General features: G+C 35.4%; 2 protein-coding genes and 1 pseudogene across 2 annotated transcripts; all 3 read left to right on the top strand.

Annotated features, from left to right (window-relative positions):
• The first annotated feature begins 10,903 nt into the window (after positions 1–10,903).
• LOC140797754 (transcription factor GTE11-like) lies at positions 10,904–11,896 on the top strand. The gene has a single exon (XM_073151399.1). The coding sequence runs from the start codon at positions 10,904–10,906 to the stop codon at positions 11,894–11,896; it is 993 nt and encodes a 330-aa protein (XP_073007500.1).
• Positions 11,897–11,910: 14 nt separating this feature from the next.
• Positions 11,911–16,453, top strand: LOC140797753 (uncharacterized; annotated as a pseudogene).
• Positions 16,454–22,462: 6,009 nt separating this feature from the next.
• Positions 22,463–24,071, top strand: LOC140797300 (TLC domain-containing protein At5g14285-like). Its single transcript, XM_073150638.1, has one exon. The coding sequence runs from the start codon at positions 23,048–23,050 to the stop codon at positions 23,789–23,791; it is 744 nt and encodes a 247-aa protein (XP_073006739.1). The 5' UTR covers positions 22,463–23,047; the 3' UTR covers positions 23,792–24,071.
• Positions 24,072–24,330: the final 259 nt, after the last annotated feature.

Genomic DNA, 24,330 nt, shown 5'->3' with positions numbered 1-24,330 from the left:
CAATATAATAATTTCACTACATACAGAATGACTACTTAAATTATGAATTATGATATTTGTGCAGATCAAAAGTCAATTCCAATGATATAGAATTAGCAATTTAGTAGTGATATAGATGAATCATCCAAAAAAAAAAAAAATACAATGATACATAGAATGAAAGAAACATCTCATATCAAAGTCATTACAAAATAAACAAGCTTCAACATTAATCAACGGCCATTCATTTGTTTCTCTAACTTGCTTATCCAACTCCTTAGTACAATCATCGACGAATAATATAGACTCTAAATCTGGTTCATCAAGTAAAAACTCCGCAATTTCTAACGCATCACTCCGCTAAATAAATCAAATGCATCTCCCCCAACATTCCACATCTTCGTCGCTCCTTCTTTGTATTTTTTTTATTTCCTAGAAAGAAGGCAAAGATTGATATGTACATACACTAAATCTTTCGCCTGCTATGAGATAATTTTGTTTCTCTTCATTGAGTGAATAAATGAATAGGTGCTCCAATTTCTCTCAAAACATGAAGATGAACACAGTTGTCCAAGTAATTTGAATGCCAAAAATTGAATACTTGGTACACAAGCAATATGGATAATCCACCATTTTTTTGCTTCAAGAGTTCCTCTATGTTGAATAGAGTCATGAGTGTCAAATACCTACCTCAAGGCAGGCTGAGAAATTTGCATGCAATTAATTCATAGTTCTTTTCTCATTTGAATTTGAAAAAAAAATCTTTTTAAACATTTATTTCTTATACGAGAAATCTCTAAGTCGGCTATAGTATTTGATAAGACAAACACCCAAATAAGTAAAAGAACTAAAAGAAAATATGGAAATTATTTGACGTTATTGAATTTACCTCGAATTCAAAGAGTGTGCTAAACAATGAAAAAGTATATTACTTTTGTCCCATCTATCAACTAAAATTTTGTGCACAATGAAATAGAATATTGATTCCTCATTTTCTGTAACAACCCAATCCCCAAAAAAAAAAAATGCATGGCACGACATGGCTGACCACAATGTGGCCGCCCTCGTGCCATGGGTGCTGGCGTGGGTTGGGGGTGCCACGCACTCCCAGCCGTTGGCTCGACCAACCAGGCTGGGCCAGCTAGCTCCGGTGGGCCCATCAGCGCCGCAGCCGCAGCGCCGACGTCCCCACCGCCTCTCTCTTCCCCTTTATAGTCCTCTCTCTCTCTCTCAAACTCTCTTTCTCTTTCTCTCTCCCACCGTTATCGCCGCTGTCGCCATCCTTGGAAACCACCTCCGCGAGGGACGGTGAGCCCCTTTCCCTCTCTCTCTCTCTCTCTTTCTCTCTCTCTCACCCGAGCTCGGGCTCGTAGGAGCCAAGCCGCCGGCTGGCCAACAGCGGCCGGTGCCCTCCCCGCCGGCCCGAGTCCGCACTTCCCTCCCCTCCTCTCTTTCTTCTCTTCTTCTCTTCTCTCTTCTTCTTCTTCTTCTTTCTTCTTTCTTCTTCCTTTCTTCTTCTTCTTCCTCAGATGCTTCTTCTCTTCTTTGTTTTTTGCAACAGTGCTAAGCTCGGCCCAACACTGTAGTAGGCCAGTGCTTGACCAAGCCCAAACACTAGTGTAATAATCCTTATTTTTATTATTTATTTATTTAGATATTTCTTTCTTAATTAATACAAATACATTTAGATATTAATTATTGGATAATAATATATATTCATCAATATGATTATTGTTGATTATAATTAATTAATGATTAATTAGGTTATAAACTATTACGTATAAATATTGGTAATACCATTATTTATTTATTTATTTATTTATATGTCTAGTAGTTTAATAGATAGATTTGTAAATTATAATTATTAGATTTATATTCTAATATTCTTATGATATATATTTTAAGTAATTCTATTAATTTATTATATATTATTATTCTACAACAAATAAAATACTAGGCTTATTTAGTTATTTATTTATTATTTTTTTCGAGTAAAGACTGAATTATAAAATTATAAAATTAATCAAGATAGAGTATGAATTATAAAATTAATTATAATTAGACCAACAATATACTTATAGTTATTTAGCCTTTTATTTTATTTTATTTATTTTATTTTATAATTATATATTTAGAAATATTTTTATACAAAAAAAATAAACCTCTTCTCCTTATACTATAATTAGCATTTTATGATAATAGTATAATTATAATATTTGAATCGTATCTATAATATAGATCTAGTTATGTAATCAAAAATAAAAAGAAGTAATTCTAAACCTAATAAACCTTTATATTTTAATTAAATTAATTCCAATTAGATAAACGACTAACATCATACTACTTAAATATTTGTAGATCCCGAACCCTTTATTTGAAACCTCGTGAATCTTGCTAGCGATGAGTGTCACTCGGTTGATTTGCAGATGTGAGGGATACGTGGTTTTCAAAGATGAGTAGTCTTATCCCCTAAATGTCTTTCTCAAATTAGGTTATATTATATATTATGTATATGTATGTTTTGGCCTCCAGTATGATTATATGACTTTATCTAGAGATAATTACAATCGAGCATATTTTATCATGCATCTAATTATGTTGATCTGGGATATGAGCGCATTGGTGATATATAAAGATGATGAGAGATGATTATACTGTTATAATGTTATGTCCAGTTGATTTGTAGCATGAGTATGCATGTAATAGATTAGCATGAGAATATATGTGTTGACTACATAATCGGAGACTATATTGCATTATTTTTCTCTTGATTCCTGTTCCACCTAAATTTCTGTTATGCATTGACTTGTTATCGTACTAGATATATGCATATGATCTGTCATTTAGAAAGAAAGCATAAAATATGATTGATAGAATAGTTGATAAAAAGCGTGAGGATACTCGAGTAGGCGTCAGGGTTAGGGGGTGCGTGGAGTGATAATTATAGTCGCTGATATGCGATATCTCGTTGTCCATATCCGAGCTCAGTTGAGTCTGTGCGCACAGACAATCAGACACATGCCGTTCGCTAGGGCATATGTGGCGAGTTATCCTTACGAGGTTTTTATTAGTTAGGAGGGTGCCGCGGTCTGGATGGATTTTGATATACCATTAGCGTATGACAGGATATGATTATGACTGAGATACCCTTAGCGTATGACAAGGTATGCTTTGAGCCTACGAGCAAGATGTTGAGATCGGGTAGCGGGTGTTGACTGTGCACAGTGGTCTAGTATGATGATATTATACCGAGATGTCGATGATGATTGTGATGTTAAGAAATGCATATAATTTAATTATTATCTGACATACCCGATTATCGAGTAGTCAATATATATCATATATGGTTGCATTTGATATCATAGCATGGTCATGGTCGGCATGCATCATGTGTCATATTTGAAAGAGAGTTCTGATAATAGTATGACATAGAGATTTGTTTACTCATTATCGAGAATTATATATACTTTTATTAATTATGACATGCTATCTATTTCTCATTTATATATTATTGAGGATGTATTCATATACTCATTCATGACATGATGCTCTTTCTGATTCATATTATCTAATACATGATTTACTCTTTGTTTGACATCACTGATTCGGAGTAAGGTTTATTCGCTGAGCCTTTTGCTCATGACTCTTTATTTCTTTTCTAACCCTCTCAGATATATGGTACGTGATAGCGACTTGAGAGATCTCGAGAAGATATTTTAGATTGATGAGTTGAGTTGTACTAGTATTTAATATTTGTACTCTTTTGTATTAGACGATGATTTGTATAATACATGTCGAATCATAGCGTACTTTTGTATTAGTTATTTTAATTGTATCTTGATGATTTATTATGGCCTATGTGAGTCCTGCCAGATTATGTAGTGGTCTAGTATATATTATTATGGACTTGGATATTCATATGTTAACAGGTTTATTTGGTTGATAGTATGATGCATTTGGTGATGAATTATACGATCATGAATAGGTTAGTATGTTTTATTTAATGATGTCATAATTATATGTGCACATGAGAGTATCTGTGTGTGACGAGCCTCGCCCGACTTGTCGCGTGTGCCGCGCGTGCCGTGTGGGCGCGTGGGTGTGCACGTGCTCGTGCCGGGCGGGGACGTTACATTTTCCCTTTTGCCTTTATGTCTATATATATTTGCCTTAAATTTTTATATCATTGTATGCCACATCTCCTTTACAATTTGTGCTTTTCCTATGTCATATTCCTTATAGAAATTCCACTTGTCACTAATAGTTATGGATTGAAGTCCCCGTTTGATGGATTTCAATCTTCTAAGCATCACACTGACTAAGGCAAATCGTATTTCTACAATTGCAAGCATGTTCAAATTCACAAATTTATTAAAAATAGCAAGCCACGTGGAGTATTACATGATGAATGTCTTTATGTACATAGCATCTCCTGCCACAATAGATATTCAACTGCACTCATCAAATACCATCTCATTTGCATTAGAGTTTTTTGCTGCACATATATTTTTTAGAACAAGATTGAGAGTATGCACAACACATGACATCTAAAAAATATGACTGTATTTACCCTCAGCAATAATCCTTGCAGATTTATATAAACATGGGCATTATTAGTAATTACTTGACTAACATGTTGCGGCATAGCTGTTTCAATTACATTGAAGATCAATTTAGATATAAAGAAAGCCCTCGAAGATGCCACCAGAGCTTTGAAGGAGAGAATGAAGGATGTCAATATGCAAATAGAGATTGCTCAGAGAGAGTGCTTAACACCAAGGCATCAAGTAAGAAGGTGGCTTGAGCAGGTGGAATCCATCATTTTGGAAATAAATGCAATCGAAAAAGAATACAATTCCATTGGGAAGAGGGCTACTGAGAAGCTCGTAGAAGTTTTAATTTCTCCTTCATAGTTAACAACTCTCAAAAACATATGACCACTTTGAATGACGGCCAAAAAATTAATAAGAGGCTTCATCTGTGTATCTGTCTAACCATCATACACAATGGTAACACATTTTTCCATCCGAGTGCTTTTGATAGGGTCTAACAATCTTTCAATATTTGTCCTCTCTTGTAAGAGTAATGTGGTTCTCAATGAATTATATCTAGGAGGCGAAAAATCAGATATATGATTATTAACTGCAAACTGAAATGATCTTATGTAATATGAATTTCTAGCAAGATAAAAAGGTAATTCATCTGAATAAAGCATTCTAGCAACTTTTTTAATTTAATTAACTACAAATAGGTAAGTTGAAAGACTTCTCCAAATATGTGAATCTAGTAGCCATCCTCTTTCTAAGTTTAAAAATCTCTCCCAAAGAGGATGAGTGTGGTTGAATTGATAATGGTAAAGGTACAGGTCTAGCCATAGAATTTTTGATTCTTAACTTGGACTTTTTCACAACTAGTTTCATCTCATTAAGATGCTGACTATTAACCTTAGGGTAAGATTTAATTCTAAACTCTAGTGTTCTCAACAAATGTGTCTTCACCGTGAAATAAGAACCATTGTACATTTGCGCACACTAGTTACATTGAAATTTAGTATTCCCTCTTTTTTCTTCCATCTTCTCTAACTTGGTCACATACTTTCAAAGAGGACAATTATCATCTACAACTTTGTTGGTATAACTCATACTTTCAACAGAAGAAGAAGCACTAGAACAAGCTATTTTCTGTGATAATTGAGGTGAAAATATTTTTAATACAATACTACAATACAACAATAAAATAAAACAAAGATCACAGTATCACAAGACTACAATGATTATTATCGAGAAAACATTAATTAGTTTCTAAAACATAGTAGTAAGGCAGTACCTATTTCTAAAACATGGCAATGAGACAGTAATTAATTTCAAAAATATGGTAGTGAGGGAGTGAGCACAAATCAATCAGCTCACTATGATCATTTAGCATCCTAAATTACTCTAATAACATCAATCAGCTCATTGCCTCACTATGATCAAAACCCTTAAAGACATAATTAAAACCCTAAATTCTAATATCACAAACAGAGAAGGAGGGAGGGAGGAAGATGCGTGAGGGAGGGAGATGAAGTAGGGTACCTTAGTCATTAGAGGGAGTTGTCATTGTGAGGGGGAGTCACTGCTGCGGGAGTTGTCGTCGCGAGAAGGAGTCACTATCGAAGGAGTAGCCACGCGGGGGAGGGGAGGGGAGGAAGCCTTCGTCGTCGGTGCGTGAGGGAGGAGGGAGGGAGGCCTTCGTCGTAGACATGTGAGGGTAGGAAGTTTTCGTCACCGCCGATGCATGAGAGAAATAAGGGTTTTTGTCGACTAGGCCACGAGAGAGAGGAACGAGAGAGATGAGTGCTTGAGCGATATCGTGTTAGTTAAAATTAACGGGTCGATTATTAACGTGTTCTAAATGAGTTTTATTTGCAAATTCGACATGTTTAATTTAAATAATTCAAAAACATATCCCACCGTATCCCCGCTATATCGGATAATTAAAATTAGTTATTTTAAATTGGATACTTCTTTAGTCGTATCAGATACATATCGAGGCCGTATCGATATCAAATACGTATCTGATACTAGTACGGAGGCCTAAATGAAGTATCTGTGCTTCATAGCTACAGCCCCTTCAAAGTAGATAGAATTGTTTATTGGTGTATGTTGTTTTTTCCCTCATTTCTCCGGGAAGGCATGAGAATATGCCCTCTTTATGATAATCCGCAATGGAACTTGATTCCTTTGAACTGTTACTAAAAATTGCATGCCCTAGTGCAGAAGGCAATGGCTACACAGGGTCTGGGAAAGGGAGATTTATGTAGCCTTAAATATTTCTGATGAGGTTGTTTCCAAGATAGTGACTAAGCAGAGAATTACCACCTGATAATGGGATTTTGGATTTTCTGCAATTATTTTTTATTATTAGTATCTTGGGACATCGATTAGGTTCTAATGATCTTTTGCATAGGAGAGATCCAGTACCTTAGATAGTCATCACATGTGAGAAGGGCGAAAACACTTTTAGATGCCTGTGAGACTTTCTGTTTTAGCAGTATCACAAGAATGTCAGATTTTGTTCAATGTTTACAAGAGAAATAGACATAAAGAGATGTTTGCCACACACAAGTTTTGATTAAGATAAAGCGTTAAATCAACTCAAGAAAAATGTATGTAAATTGTGTATCTTCATCTTTCAACTGTATTTCTCATCCTTCTCCACAAAATTCATTCCCTTATATAACTGTCTGTTACTACATCTCCTAGTAATCAATGATTGCTCTCTTAGTTATTAATAATTCCACCACGGGCCTCCGTATTTCCCTGTACAACTCCAAACTGAATGAATTTAAGATACAGTAGGATTAAATTTCGGGGTCTAAAGGATGATCATGTTGGAAATGAGCTCTTTTTTCTACCCAAGAGATCTATGACAATGAAAGCTAAAATTGATGCCAATTAAGAAAGATATACAATTAACAACACCAAGCACCAAAGAAAGCTAGAACACTGAATTTGTGTGTGAAAAATCTTTCTTAAAGGGAAACTTCACGGAGCATGAAATTGAATCCACTATCAAGAGAATTGGTACAAAGAAGATCACCACAACAAGTCTCTCAAGGTCACAAGAATGCCATCCACAAAAAAATCAATAATCCTAGCTTCAACTTAACAAGTTTAGATAACACATCCAATAGAGAAACACAAACCTTCTTGAAGCAAGAACACCCTTGTAGATGTGAAGAAGAAAATCTTTGTGCTTTGATCCAAATCAATAAATCTTATAGTTGCAAACCCTTGTTGTATATAGAGAAAAAACCTTCTTTTTTCTTGTCTTCTTTTTCACTAAGTGGCATGAGCAAAAGTATTCCTTAACAAAAGTCTAACTCAACTACTTATTAGCCAAGTAAATCACCTCATGGGGCTAGCCCAAACCAACTTAGTTAAGTAAAACCCAACAATCTCCCCCTCTAGACCCATGAGGGGAGTCTTTATTTTCTTAGTGAATTTTATGCCCAAATGCCAATACTCACCAAACATCAATATACACCAAGTCTCTACAAAGTTCTTGCTTCACCTTTGTAAGAGCCTTGGTCATTATATCCGATAGATTATAGTCCATGGATATCTTCACAAGCCTCAACCATTGCTTCTCCAAAACATCCTGTATCCAATGGTAGCGAACATCAATGTGTTTGGTTCTAGCATGGTAAGTTGCATTCTTGCTAAGATCAATGGCACTTTGACTATCACAATGGATGACATATCCATCTTGCTCCAAACTCAATTCTTGCAAAAAGTTCTTCAACCACAACATTTTTTTTGCAAGCTTCGGTACTAGCTATATATTCTGTTTCGGTGCTAGAAAGAGCAACACATTTTTAAAACCTTGATTGCCATGGTACGGCTTCCCCCTTCAAAAGTGAATATATATCCCGAAGTAGACCATCTAGTGTCGACATCACCGGCCACCTCCAAATTATAGACATAAATTAGAAGTGTCTCTTAAATATTTCATCATCCATTTCACGGCTATCCAATACTCTTTTCTCGGGTTGGAGAGAAATCTATTAACCATACCAACCACATATGCTATATCCGGCCTTGTGCAAACCATTACATACATCAAACTCCTTACGGCGGAGGAGTAGGGAAAACTCTTCATTTCATTTTTCTCCTTCTTATTTGAAGGACATTGCCTTGAGCTCAATTTAAAATGACTCACAAATGGTGTTCTAACCGGCTTGGCATTATTCATATTGAATATCTCTAGAATTTTCTCAATATATTTATTTTGTGATAGCCACAACCTCTTTGATTTTCTATCACGTTTAATTTTCATGCCCAAATTTTTTTTTGTCGGTCCCAAATCCTTCATATCAAAGGATTTACTCAAATCTTTCTTTAATTTTTTGATCTTCTCTACATCCTTGCCAATTAGAAGCATATTATCTGCATGGAGCAAAATAATGATAAAATCACCATTAGATCAAAATGTAATGGACAATAAATCTTATGCTAATATATTTTGCTGGTTCCGTCAAATTTCTATATCCCAGAGTGCATTTAGAATATATTTCTCTTTGAGGAGCATTATTTCTTCATTCTAATTTGTTTCTGCATGAGATGTTCAAACACTGATCTCTTAATCTCTCTGGGGAAGCTGACATGGGAACACTGAAGGAAAAAATCTGAATGATCTCACTGGGAAAGCGACATCTTAGACATTTGTCTCTATATGAACTGCTGCTTTTCTCATCTTCCACTCTTAAATGGAATATGCATATTATGTCTATAGTCAATTTGAACATTGTTTATCATTTGATATGTTTCAATCATCGTATCACCCACAAACTAAATTCCTAGGCTTTAAATTTTTGTTCCAGAATTTGTGTTTTACCTTTTTTGAAATTTTCTCATAAATGTTAACCTTTTGGTGCTAACCATGGAGTATTTCTCATAGAAGCTATTAGTAACTTTGGAAGCTATTAGAAGGGGTGCCGGCTCACTATCGACTTTGTCGTCGAGCTACTCGTCGCCGATGCTCGTCGTCATTGTCACTTCGTCGGAAGAGAAAGAGGGAAGGGGGAAGGGTTTTAAAAACTTAAATTGCGAATCCAAATCGACAAAGTGATAGCGACGATGAGCGATGGCAAGCGACGACTGCAATGGTAAGTATCCATTATCTTTTTCTCTCCTTTCTTACGGCACTTGCCGTGCCATGCATTGCTTAAAATGATCAGTTTGAAAACAGCTTTTGGAATTTATTTATTGCATTATCTTTAAACATCCTAGTAAATTTGCAGTGCTGATTTGCTTGTAGAACTCTGTCTTCCGATATCCAAAGCAGCATCTGAAGAGCAACTTGGATCATGGATCGGTTTCTCTGTGATTATTGACAATTTTCCTCAGTTTTCTGATAAATCGATTACACCTCAATTATTACTCAAATGTAACTCTCCACGAGCCAAATTATATCGCACACGTCATCGGATGCTAAACAAACCCCAGCCGTCCGATTCTACTATGACATCAATCGGAAAGAGATCCAAATCGGTATCGGATCATCCGTCCGATCCAATAAAACGAACGCCCACGATCGACCTATCACTTAACTAAAGCAGATCGTCGCGGTCTATAAATAGCTGAGTGGCGACTACTGGCTTTTCTCTTTTTGGCTCCTCAGAGGTCTCGTGCTCGTGATTCGAATGGCGCGAAGATAAGGAGAAGCGAATCATTTTGATTTTAATTTGATCTTCAGTTTGGAGGCGGATCTTCTCCGGTCCTAGATAAGGTCTCGATGGGATTCTCTTGTTTCTTGTTTTTGAACTTTCTTGGGCTAATCTTGTGGAACTGTGTGTTTCTTTTGATGCCTCGAAGAGTTCTTTACGATCTGCAGATAGAATTCGTTTCTTTCTACTTACATATTTTAGGGTGTTTGAGTTTAGATTGTGAATTTGGGATTTGATCGGGTTGGGGGGGGATGATTACGTTTGGAGATTTTGGTTCTTTGATGGGAGGAAGGGTCAGGGGAGTCTTGCGAAAAATTTGGAGGCTTGGAACTCATCTTTCTATCTTTCTATCTTTCTTTCTATCTATCTATCTTTCTTTCTTTCTTTCTTTCCGCATGGATTAAACGTCACAATTTCCGCAAATTTTGTAAATATTGTCTTCGATTTTATTGAACCATTGCGCGAAAATGCCTAGGCAGAACAGCGTCTTAGCACATTAACTTAGAATTGTGAAATTTAAACAGAGGATATATAATAAAAAAGGGACCTTTAGAGGAGATCCTTATGGAAATTTGAGTTTTGAGAACTTAAAAGGCAAGCTCGTTCTGCGATTATATTGTGATTGGAGTGTATGTTGGCTTGGTTGATGAGCGCAGTTCCTTCAGAGTAGACCAAAGAAAGCAGCTGAAAGAGAAGTTCGGAGGACATCACGAGATGGAGACAACGGGTGGGAGGGACAGGATTGATAGGTCGGGGAGTGTCGACTCCCATTTCAATATCCCTAAGAAAGTTATTGATATATCCAAGATGTCTTCTTTAGATAGGAAAACATTGGCAATGAGGCTGAGGTCAGATCTTGTACGGACTCGGTCGGTTCTGAATATAATCCAATTAAGGCATCCAAATACTGCCAGTCATGCTTCTTCATCGTCGCCGTCCAGTGCCTCCCCGAAGAAACAGGGTGCTCCAGGGCCAAGTGGTTCCCGGGTAAAGGGTGGACATACGATCAGGTTTGAGTCTTACAAGGCACCTCCCGTTCCTGCCAGTAACCCAGAAGCACTGTGGATGAAGCAATGTGAGACATTACTTGAGCGTTTGATGTCACACAAGCATGCTTGGATATTTAGTGAACCTGTTGATGCGGTGAAGTTCAAAATTCCAGATTACTATGATGTCATTAAGCATCCCATGGATCTTGGAACAATCAAGAGTAATATTGATTCTGGGGCTTATAAGAATCCTTGGGACTTTGCTGCGGATGTCAGGCTTACTTTTGCCAATGCCATGAGATACAACCCACCTCATAATAATGTTCATGGTATGGCAGATACCATGAGAAAGCTCTTTGAAACCAGATGGAAGCCCATTCAAAAGAAGCTATGTGCAGCTGTTCCAAATTTTAAAAGAGAAACCGAGGCTGCTGAATCTCCTGTGGACCATAACATTGTTGTGACAGAGAAGGTGAACCAAAAGATGACAAATGAGGAGAAACAAAATTTGGACAGCCGTTTGATGTCCTTGTCAGGGGATTTACCTCGTGATGTTGTTAATTTACTCTGGCAGCGCAGTGAAATTGAGAATCGGGAAGATCAAGAAAAAGAGATTGACATTTTCCGTCTCAGAGATGATACCTTATTTGAGTTACAGAAACTTTTGGACAAGAACTTGTTAGAAAAGCAGAAGATTCAACAGGTCAAGGCTGAATAATTTGAAATTGGAGCATGCCTATTTCTCTTGAGTTTAGGAATCTGATATCTGCACTTCCTGGTGCTTCTCTGATTTTCTTCTTTCTGCAGGTCATGAATGTATCTGGCCTTAGAAATCCATCAACCTATCCCTCCAGAAGTCTGCGAAGTTCATATGTTTGTCTTAATGATAGATTTGGACATATTAAAATGGGAAAGTTTATATCTTGTTTTCAACTGATCCATATACAGGCAATGAACCATCTGAGGAGAATGTCGATATTTGTGGCAACAGTCCTCTCATTCCAACAGATCCGTATACAGGCAATGAACCTTCTGAGGAGAATGTCGATATTTGTGGCAACAGTCCTCTCATGCCAAACTCTCCTGTTTTCATAGAAAAAGCTGCAAAACACGGAAATGGCAACAATAGCAGCTCAAGCTATTCCAGTAGTGATTCGGACTCTTCTTCTCGTGGTTTGCACCATCTTATCTTTCTGATCTCCTTCATTTTTCTTCTTATTACATAATTTGTTGTCTTATACAGGTCTAGCATGATCCGTTTGTTGTTTATTTCATGTCTGATCTTCATCTGAAACTTCATCTTGCTATTGATCTTATTACATAATTTATCTGAAACAGGACTAGCATGATCCATTTGCATGTGTGCAAGTGAATGCTTATTATTTTTTTTATCGTTATGTGTGGCTTTATGTTGTAACTTTGCTTGCTTTGGTCTCTTCTCCCTGTTTTCTCTTTATCCAAATTTTGATTGTTTGCCCTCGCTTCTTTTAGTATGAAGAAGTATATCTACTGCTGCCTGGAGTCACAATTGGAATCCAACAAAATACTCCTCGATGCATTTTAAAAAACTGCAATATTTGCACACTCCTACCTTATTAGGACATAACATTTCTGATATTACCCACCTGATATTCTGTCTCAGTTTACCAAGAGTACTGGTTTTTTTTCTCAAGGATGATGGCTTTATTGTAAATTTTGTTACTTGGAAGATGATGAGTTTTGAATGTTAATATTCATGTAGATTCAGACTCTGGAAGTTCTTCCGGAAGCGAATCACATGAGAGTGTCGCTGACCCTGTGAAAACTTCAAAGGTATGTATTGTTTATTTACGAGTTTGAAATTATATAGACACCAGATTCTTTCTTTGCCTTCTAATTTTCCTGTTTATTTTATTCGGTTAATGGAACACCTTCTCTATGTTGGTCTATTTCTCGTTCATCTATAACTTTGTAAATCTACTTCCAAATATTTCTTTGAATTCTTGGTTACAAATATTTGATGGTTCCTCTTTTCAGGAAAACATAGTAACTCAGCTAGCTTTGAACCAGGAGAAGAGTGACGTTATTACAGTAGCTCCGAATAGTGAGTTAGAAGCCATTTTAAGTACTTGGTATCAAATTTTGTTATCTTGTTATTATAAGGATGTTTCTAGACGTCTAGATATCTATTTGTATTTCCTTTGGGGCTTAACTTGCTTTTGGATTATGCAGTACCTCTTCACAAATTGGACTCTCCAGAACAGGATACCCATTCTAAACCTGCACCTCTTGGCAAGTTGGATTCTCCAGAACAGGATACCCATTCTAAACCTGCACCTGTTGGGACTAATGTGCATGCAGCGGGTGAGCTTGAATTTCTGAAAAGAATTCTTTGAGACGTCAAGGTCATGGAACTTTTAATTTGCACGGACCATTGTTATGTGTGGCTTTATGTTGTAACTTTGTAATTCTTCTTGCTTTGGTCTCTTCTCCCTGTTTTCTCTTTATCCAATTATTGATTGTTTGCCCTCGCGTCCTTTAGTATGAAGCAGTATATGTACTGCTGCTGGAGTCACTATTGGAATCCAACAAAATACTCCTTGATGCATTTTTAAAATACTGCAATATTTGCACACTACTACCTTATTAGGACATTACCTTTCTCATCTTACCCACCTGATATTCTGTCTCAGTTAACTAGAGTACTGCTTTTTTTTCTCAAGGATGAGTGTTTTATTGTAAATTTTGTTATTTGGTAGACGATGAGTTTTGAATGTTAATACTCATTCAGATTCAGACTCTGGAAGTTCTTCCGGAAGCGAATCACATGAGAGAGTTGCTAGCCCTATGAAAACTTCAAAGGTATGTAGTGTAACCACCCTTTATAAGATTTTCGTTTATTTATGAGTTGGAAATTATATAGACACCAGATTCTCTCTTTTGTCTTCTAGTTTTCCTCTTTATTTTATTCAGTTAATGGAACATCTTCGCTATGTTGGTCTATTGCTCGTTCATCTATAACTTTGTGTAAATCTACTTCCCAATATTTCTTTGAATTCTTGGTTACAAATATTTGATGGTTCCTCTTTTCAGGAAAACATAATAACTGAGCTAGCTTTGAACCAGGAGAAGAGGGATGTTATTACAGTAGCTGTGAATAGTGAGTTAGAAGTCATTTTAAGTACTTGCTATCAGTATTTTGTTATCTTACCTGTTACTATAAGGATGTTTTCATAGATGTCTAGATATCTGTTTGCATTTCCTTTGGCTGTAACTTGCTTTCTGGATATGCAGTACCTCTTGGCAAGTTGGATTCTCCAGAACAGGATACCCATTCTAAACCTGCACCTGTTGGGACTAATGTGCATGCGGCGGGTGAGCTTGAATTTCTGAAAAGAATTCTTTGAGACGTCAAGGTCATGGAACTTTTAATTTGCACGGACCATTGTTATGTGTGGCTTTATGTTGTAACTTTGTAATTCTTCTTGCTTTGGTCTCTTCTCCCTGTTTTCTCTTTATCCAATTATTGATTGTTTGCCCTCGCGTCCTTTAGTATGAAGCAGTATATGTACTGCTGCTGGAGTCACTATTGGAATCCAACAAAATACTCCTTGATGCATTTTTAAAATACTGCAATATTTGCACACTACTACCTTATTAGGACATTACCTTTCTCATCTTACCCACCTGATATTCTGTCTCAGTTAACTAGAGTACTGCTTTTTTTTCTCAAGGATGAGTGTTTTATTGTAAATTTTGTTATTTGGTAGACGATGAGTTTTGAATGTTAATACTCATTCAGATTCAGACTCTGGAAGTTCTTCCGGAAGTGAATCACATGAGAGAGTTGCTAGCCACCCTATGAAAACTTCAAAGGTATGTAGTGTAACCACCCTTTGTAAGATTTTCGTTTATTTATGAGTTGGAAATTATATAGACACCAGATTCTCTCTTTTGTCTTCTAGTTTTCCTCTTTATTTTATTCAGTTAATGGAACATCTTCTCTATGTTGGTCTATTGCTCGTTCATCTATAATTTTGTGTAAATCTACTTCCCAATATTTCTTTGAATTCTTGGTTACAAATATTTGACGGTTCCTCTTTTCAGGAAAACATAATAACTGAGCTAGCTTTGAACCAGGAGAAGAGGGATGTTATTACAGTAGCTGCGAATAGTGAGTTAGAAGTCATTTTAAGTACTTGCTATCAGTATTTTGTTATCTTACCTGTTATTATAAGGATGTTTTCATAGATGTCTAGATATCTGTTTGCATTTCCTTTGGCTGTAACTTGCTTTCTGGATATGCAGTACCTCTTAGCAAGTTGGATTCTCCAGAACAGGATACCCATTCTAAACCTGCACCTGTTGGGACTAATGTGCATGCAGAGGGTAAGCTTGAATGTCTGAAAAGAATTCTTTGAGACGTCAAGATCTTGGAACTTCTAATTTGCATGGGCCATCTCATCATTTCCATATGAACATTTTAGGGGAGAATGCTAATTCTGAGAGGCAGGTCTCCCAAGAGCAGCTCTTCCGAGCAGCATTACTGAAGAGACGTTATGCCGATACAATTCTTAAAGCTCATGAAAAGACCATTACTATGGTTGGTCATATATATATATATATATATATATATATATATATATATATATATTTCCAGTTTAAACCTTTCGAGCAGTCTCTCTCCATTCTTCAGTTTATTGTGCTGGTTAATCTGACTGTCGCAGTCATTGTTGATTACAGTGTGCAAGAGGGGACCCTGAAAAGCTGCAATATGAGCGGGAAGAATTTGAAAGGCAGCAGAAGGAAGGTTAGGACACAATGCCTACCCATGTTAATGTTATTTCGTGGTGTTATTAAGACTGTCTCTGTTTACATGTAAAAAAGAAACAGAGAAAGCACGGCTAATAGCTGAAGCTAAGGCTGCTGAGGAAGCTGAAGCTAAACGGCAGCTACAACTCCAGAGGAAGGCAGCGCGTGAGGCCTTAGAGAGGGCAAGTAGAAGACATTATTTTCCTTGTTAGGGATGTCTAGATATTTCTCATTTTGATGTTCGATAATTGGCCGCCAATGCAGATAGAGAAAACTGTGGAGTTCAATGATTCTCTTATTGACTATCTAGAATTTCTTAGAACGAGCTGTGTTGAGGATCACACAGCGAGTTTTAAGATTGACGGAGATAAACCTTTGGAGCAACTTGGACTCTTCCTGAAAAAAGATAATGAAGAAGAAGAAGAAGAAGGTGAGCCAAATCACTTCTCCTGTAAATGATGCAGAGGAAGGAGAGATTGACTGAGTTTTTCTTTTTGACGTTCGTCAATGCTCTTTTTTATTAATAAAAAATTCAATTTCTTAGACAACTGAGGTAAATGCAAGCCTGATGGTGTGTTGATCTGCCATCATCGGTCTTTTCTCAACGAGCACCTCCTTGGCCAGCCGCCGGTTCATCACCAACTATCTGGAAGCTACTTGAATGACAACGGATGATAATGATAGAGGAACTCCAGCTACTTGTAATGCCAAAAATGGTACAAAACTTCAAGCATTTTTCTTGGTAGCATCACAGGACCTACTCCATTACTTTGTGAATCATGGCTACAAACGTTGCAGCTTTCAGATACCTGTTGATTAATTCAAGAATGTCGCTCTGATGCAGGAGGACGGCATGCATGGGAACTGATCCGGTTAATACACTAGTGGAGCTTTCTACATATTAACGAGGTGAAATCTTATTTTTTTTGCTGATGGTTAATAGGTTCTTCTTCTTTTTCTTCTTGTTTCTTGTATACGTAAACAATTTCCCTATGAATAATGATGTCAGAATCAATAGTCTATTAAATTCTTCGGAAGATATTGAATGCTTATGAGTGAGGACGTAAATCAGGGAAGGAATGATTGCATTCTGATGTCAAAGATGCTCAAATATTAACCGGTCAAAACCATAAGCAAACCAATATTGATGCAGAGATATAAATTATGTTGTGTAATTCTTGGCCAATATTTTTTTTTGGAGAAAATTTATCTTTTCTAGATGTTAAGGCCTATTGATTGGTGGATAAGCAAAATAATGTAAGTGAATAAGGTGAAGTCTTATTTTTGTGCAGATAGAAAAATGATCATCTTGGTTGAGGTTTTCTTTGGTACTCAAATCTCTTATTGCACACTTTTGATCTGATAAACGGAAAGTATTATTTGTTTCCCTTTTATGGGATCTTTTGGTGATATATTAGATAATATCATGACCTTTTAATTGCTATTCACTAAATAGAAGATGTTTAATTCTTGAAAGAAAAAAAAAATATATCCCTTATCAAATGAACCAAATGGCCGTAGCATTAGGTTTGACAAGAAACCCCTATATCACTGAGTTAAATTTTGCTTTTAATGTCTCGATAACACTGAGTTAAATTTACCTAAACAACGACTGAGGAAATTAAAAAAAAATCATTGCATTAAAACTTAAAATAATAAATTATATCTCATTTTATATTAAAATTTAGTTCCCTTTTATTTTAATCATGATATTTAAAAACTTTCTCAAGGGTGTTATTATCTATGGTTATGCCTAAATATTTATTTGTATCATTTTATCCCATTGTGATATAAACTAATATGAAAAACTAAATTGCCCATCAAATTATCCTAATACCTTTGTAATATTAATTATCTCATTATTTGAGCAATTATAAATTTTTTAATAATTTGTAAAGGTGATTGTGATATTTTATTCTGTAATTTTTGAATGATAGAGAGATGATAATTAAGATTTGAAACTTATAATATTATGTAAGTGAAACAACTCACTTTCAAAATTCACGTGTTACTCACGTGGAGAGTTCTACATAATTTTCACGTGACCTGACAGTAAAATAATCATAGGATAAGTCTAGAAATACCATAATAATCCAACAAATAATTCAAGTTACAATTATCACAAGCCTCAACAAGCTTCTAGGAATACAAGTCTAAACACAAATTTTAAACATAAATACCCTCGCAGAGGCTAAGTCCAACTAGATGTAACAGAATAAACAGTACTAAATAGGGAAATGAATCTACTATTCCTCGATATCATTGTCCTTCATAATTAGCTCTGAAATATTTCCACCAAAATGTTGGTGAGCACGGGGCCCAGCAAGTAAAATTCAATAGTAATCTATAAATAATGTATTGCATGATAAATAGAAATGCAAACCCATAAATATGTCAAGAAATGTGTACATTACAACTTTTAATAACTTTCATCATTATAGCTCGATTTACATAAAAATCCACACAAAAACTGAGTCACAATGACATGTCTCACAAAGTATTATAAAATCGAGGGAGACTAGTTATCTAGCGGTATTATCACCCATACAATCCTAGCGATGCTGCATATGACCGGTTGTCTGTGACCACCAGACTAAGGACCCCAGTCGTAAGCTCATCAACACCACTCTAGTAAATCATCGCACAGAGCAGAATCATCACATACGATGAGTAAGAGCACACAGCTCGATAGACGCCCTGATCCTGCGTCCTGGGATATGGCTAGTCTCCAACTAGGGCAATGTAATCATCTAAATGCTCCACCAGCTAACGATCTCAAGTGTAGATCGCTAATATAATACTATATAATACATTTTACCCTTAACCCCGGGTTGAGTGGGTGAGAGGGCACTGCCTAATTGGGACTTGACTAACAATGATACGTGCACGTGGTACCATGACCTATATTATTTATTATAACATAATCATTAAAATAACATGTATTATAAACAATACATATAGTCTATCATACATGTGCAATAAGTGATAAATAATGTAACTAAGAATTGACATATAATTAATGCAAGTATGAAATAACATGTAATTACTACAAGTAAGAAATGACATTTAATTAATGTAGATAAGAAATGACATAAGTATGCATTTTTCGTAAACTATTATAGGATTCTACTTGCCTAAGATATCTCTGGATTTTGTCTTACTCTCCTAATCAGTTGGCTCCTCCTGAATTTCGAGATCCTTTCCGCATAATAATGGGTCCAAAGATTGAGATGAGGGGGTTTTAGTTAGCTGCCGGCGCTCCGGTGACTCGCTGCCAGCAACGAAGTCATCGGCGGCTCGGAGGAGAAGAGAGAAAGGGGGTGGAAGAGCGAGAGAGATGTTGCGAAAAGTGAAAAAGCTCGAGGGGAAAGGGGTTTAAATAGGGGTGAGGAGGAGAGGGAAGCGGAGTGGAGTTATCTCTACTCCGGCGCACTTCTCTCCTACTTCTCGCAACCAACTGCGAGAGGTGGGGGAAGGAAGAAGAAGTTAGCGCACACACCAAGCGCTTGCGCTGCGGTCATGGGTGTTACAGCAAGAGAAGTTTAAAAAAAGAGAAAATATATTTTATAGTAATTTAAATAGAAAGAGAAATCAATTTTGATATTTTTAAAGGATCATTCTGAGTAATTTAAATAGAAAGAGAAATTAATTTTGAGAGTGATTATCTCGAGTTTAAATTACATCATTAAAATAAATTATTTTTAACGAATATTTATTATCAAACTTAATCATGTGCAATTCAAAATATTCATAATTATCAAAAAACAATAGAAATAATTATAAAGTTAATATAAAAATGCATAATAATAAAAAATAAGAAAGAGAAAATTTTAAAACTTTTAATATAGCAATATTTTAAATAAACGCAAAATATAAAATATTAATATAATATCTAAAAAGTTCAAAAAAGTAAAAATAAAACAAGTAATTAATATTGTTATTTATTCATCAGAATATCTAGATTTATCGTTTCTTATAAAAAAGAAATATAGTAATAATATCTTCTTAATACCTTTTTATTACATTCTTATGCAAAAAGCAATATAGTAATAATACGTTTTTATCCTAAAGAAACACACCTTTATTATATTTCGTGAATTATCAAGGAATTACTACAAGGGATAACTTATAAATTTACTTAAAAAAGCTCATATAATATGAGTATTCTTAAGTTTGAATCCTAATTAGACTGGTTTAACTAATATAAAATTAAAATCACATTCTTAAAAAAATGATCATTCAAATGTTATAATCCAAAGTGTTCGAATATCTATCTACCGACGTTCGAATGCTGTATCCGATAGCACCCTTTATCCAATGAAGCTCAAATGTTGTATAATGACATTTGAACGCCTAAATACGAGAGTGCAAATTTAAAGTTTCGACAATGTAACATCAAAATAATTTTGTGTTGGAATTAGTTTGTATAGTTTTGAATTTCTAGTTAGCATCTAAATATGTAAAAGATAGGTACTTTGGAATTAGTTAAGAATTATTCTTCTTCCTCATTTGGCCCCTTTCTCTAATTTCTATCTTGATAGACCGGTGTCTACTTCTCGGCTTTGCGGTCTAGAGAGACCCCCCTACTCACGACGAACTTCATCACTACCATCCATCCACAAACTTAGTCCACCTTAATTCCACCTTAATTCGGGACATAACAAATATTTTTCTTATGTAATAAATATTTATATGATATTGTACTAATGATAAATTGAGTATTTTTAATAAATTTCCACAAGAAATCAGTTCTAATTATTCTGCAAAACATTCTTCTTCATAAGAAATTTGTTTTTTTATGATACTTCCATTTAGATTTCTGTTTAAGAGATGCACCTTTGTAAATATTTATATAGTAGAGAAGAAATAAATCACTCTTTGAAGTCCTTGCTAACGTTCTCTGTAATGAGTCAAGTGAAAGACTCCGCCGAGTTGAGGCGACTCGGTCAGATTTTGAGTGAACTCACCTATAAACTTGAATTGTTTATAATTTTACCCCACTTTTTATTGTTTATACCTCCACATATTTTATGATCTTATATGAAGGATGAAGCATACTAAGTAAAAGAAATGGTGTACTTATATCAATGATAACAAATATATATATATATATGTAGCTTCTTTTAAAATAGTAATTTTTTATAGCTATAAATAAAGTCTTGAAAAATTCTAACTTCATGATATAATGTATTCACCGTCAAATTTTTAAGGATTGTACTTCGAAGAGACTTTGAGACAATCACTAATCTAAAGATCAAGAAAAAAAAATAAGAAAAAGAGATCAGAAAATATAATTGTTATCTTTTCGCAATAAAATGCACCTCATTCCAAATGATATATTTTATAAATAAAAACATTTTAATAAAGAACTATTTTTACAAAATTCATTCCAATATATTTTGAATATTAGATAAAATTTGCTCTCAATTTAAACAAATTTATTCTCATTCGAATAGATTGTAGATATAATTCTTTTGTAACACTATTTTCCTAATTAAAACATTTTATCCTTTATTGATCTTGATGGAATAATTTATTCACAAAGATGATGCATACTTTATTCACAAAGATGATGCAGAGATGGCATCTTATCCTTTATTCTTTCTTATCCGAATCCCAATAGTATTCTAAGTCTTGTATTGATATACGTTACGTTTGTGAAACCACTTCAATCTTTTGAGTGAAACACTTCAAATTAAGAGAACATAGCCTAAGAATATCCAATTAACGTCCCGTGCGTGAATGAAACACTTAAATTATAATTTAAAAAAAAATGTGATTATCATATACCCTCATATTGATTCAATAAAAACTATTAATTAAAAATTAAAATTAAATAATATTAAATAAAATTAATCTGAAAAATCGGTCACTTTTCTAAATTATACGGATAAATTAGTCATATTTAATATCTCTATCTTAGCTATTCATTTTTTTTATAAAAAATAAAAATAATGATAAAATTAGTAGAAGTCGGCACTCCTATTATTAAGAAAACAGGTATAATAGTACTTAAATTCTAGTCACATGTATAAAATATCTTATATAACTTTTAATTTATCAATAGATGAAAATTATTAACTAATTAGTTAGTATCGAATTTGAAAAATTAGTCACTTTTAAATTTTTTTATACTTTTCGATATTTAATTATACAAAATAAATTATTATATTTTTATCTATCAAAATTAATTTTACTTTTTTAAAAAAAAATTTGACTTCTTTTCTACGGAGCCACTATATATATATATATATATATATATATATATATAAAAGGATGCATTATTCAAACTTATCCCTCCTCAATCCATTTAATAGAGCGAGAGATAGTTTATGGGGGATTACTTAATCTAGTCTTAAAATTATCTTTAATTAAGACTCCAACATTTATTAAGCGACACAGAATAAAAGTAATATTGCAGAAGAAACTCCAAGAATATAGCCGAAGAATATCCCAAAACATACCCATGTGGTTCCCAAGTTGCTCCTTTAAATCCTCCCACTTCTCTCTCTCTCTCCCTCCTCTTCTTGTGACTGGCTGACTGATTACTCTACCTTTTTCTCTTTACGCTCTCGTTAGTTCGCACGCATCTTTCTCGGTGTTGCCCAACCCTTCTCAAGGAAAGAGGAGAGGCGCTCTCGCTATAACCTCATTGCTCTCGGAAATCCTAATCCGATCCATCTTGGGTTTGCGGTGAGGTATTCTCCTTTACTCCCTCAGATTGGAGAATAAAAGTAGCGGTAGTGGTTTTGGATTCGTTGCTCCTTTGGGATTCGGTGTTCAAACGCGAATCTGGTGTTTTGGAGGATAGGATTCCTGTTGGAAATCGGTGTTCTGGATTGTTTCGGCTTGGAAAGCTATCACCTTTATAACACCTCGTTTGTCCTAGAGAAACCCTAGGTTTGCTTTTTCTCTGAGAGGCGGAGGGGTTAAAGGGGCTTTTTTTTTTTTTTTTTCTACCAATAGGTTTTGTTGGTTGTCGGCAAAATCTTAACTTGAAGCACTTTTGAGCGGTTCTGCGTCTAACATTCGAGGTTTTGACGTCTGGGTATTGTCAGGTTTTAGGTTACCTTTTGTCATGGATGGTTTGATTTCTAATTATTCAATGTTCCCGACCTTCTTTGCGATGTTTTCCATCATATATGTTCTTGGATACTTCGTGATTTTCCGCAATTGGAATCCGAAGCATCGCCCTGATGCGTCGAGTTGCTTCATCTCTTTGTTCCATGGAACTCCGGCCGCCATCCTGGCGCTCTTGGCGATTCTAACGCAGAAGAATTGGGGATTTGCTTTGCCCAATTCCAATTTCCAGAACCTTGTTCTTGACTTCAGCATTGCCTACTTCACGGTTGATCTGCTGCATTACTTGATCCTTATTCCTGGAGAATATCTCTTCGTTGCACACCACTTAGCGACGCTCTTTGTGTTCATCACTTGCCGGTACCTCACTCTTCATGGCGCATTTGCGCTCCTCGTACTTCTGGTGTTTGCGGAGGTTACCAGTGCTTGCCAGAACATATGGACTCTGGCAGGACTCCGGAGAGCAGAACTGCCCCTGGCTGCAAGAGTATATGAGATCTTATCGCCTCCTTTCTATGTTCTGTATACAGTCATGAGGGGAGTTGCAGGGCCACTGTTCTTCTACAAGATGAGTTCTTTTTACTTAAGCGGGAAAGCCCGTGATGTGATCCCTTGGTGGGTTTCTGTTTCGTGGATTGTTGTGGTTGGTACGGCGATCTTGGTCAGCATTCTGTGGATTTCAAACCTTTGGGTAGTGCTGTTCAATGAAAGATCTCAGATTGAAGGGAAGAAAGAAAGGTAGCTCTAGCAGTGCATCATAAGGACTGAAGATTGCCCAGGAGTGCCAGAGCACTGAAAAAAACTTGTGGCAATGTGACATGGTGGGCGATTAGTTCCAGTTTCCGAAACAAAAAGGAAAATTTATAGTATTATTTCTGGACCTGCAAAGCTTGTGGTTCTGGAGGTATTTAGTTAGAACTTAGGAATTTGAAAGCAGGAGATATAGCGATGTAATTTCTAATTACAAGTTACCTGTTAAACTATTCTAATGATATAAGATTCTTTGGTAATGTTTTCTTTTACCTTTTCTCCTCTGTGAAAGATATGTTGAAATTGTCCTTTTGAGATGTTTGAGAAAGATTCATTTTCATTATCTCAGTAATGGCATTGCAGAAATTGGTTCAGCCAATTCATGTTTTAATGAGTTCAATTAATTTGCTTCCCAGTTTCACTCTCTTAATCGATGCTATGAGTTCTTTTGTTTCTGGCTTCATCCTTTTGTTAGTCATTTGTATCAGATACAAACCTATTCTTTTAGGATGTTTCACAAGGATGAAATCT

This window comes from Typha latifolia, chromosome 11 (genome assembly GCF_019914945.1).
Source record: "Typha latifolia isolate L0001 chromosome 11, TyphaL0001v2, whole genome shotgun sequence".
NCBI classification, from domain to species: domain Eukaryota; kingdom Viridiplantae; phylum Streptophyta; class Magnoliopsida; order Poales; family Typhaceae; genus Typha; species Typha latifolia.
This window is presented reverse-complemented; position numbering and strand designations above follow the sequence as displayed.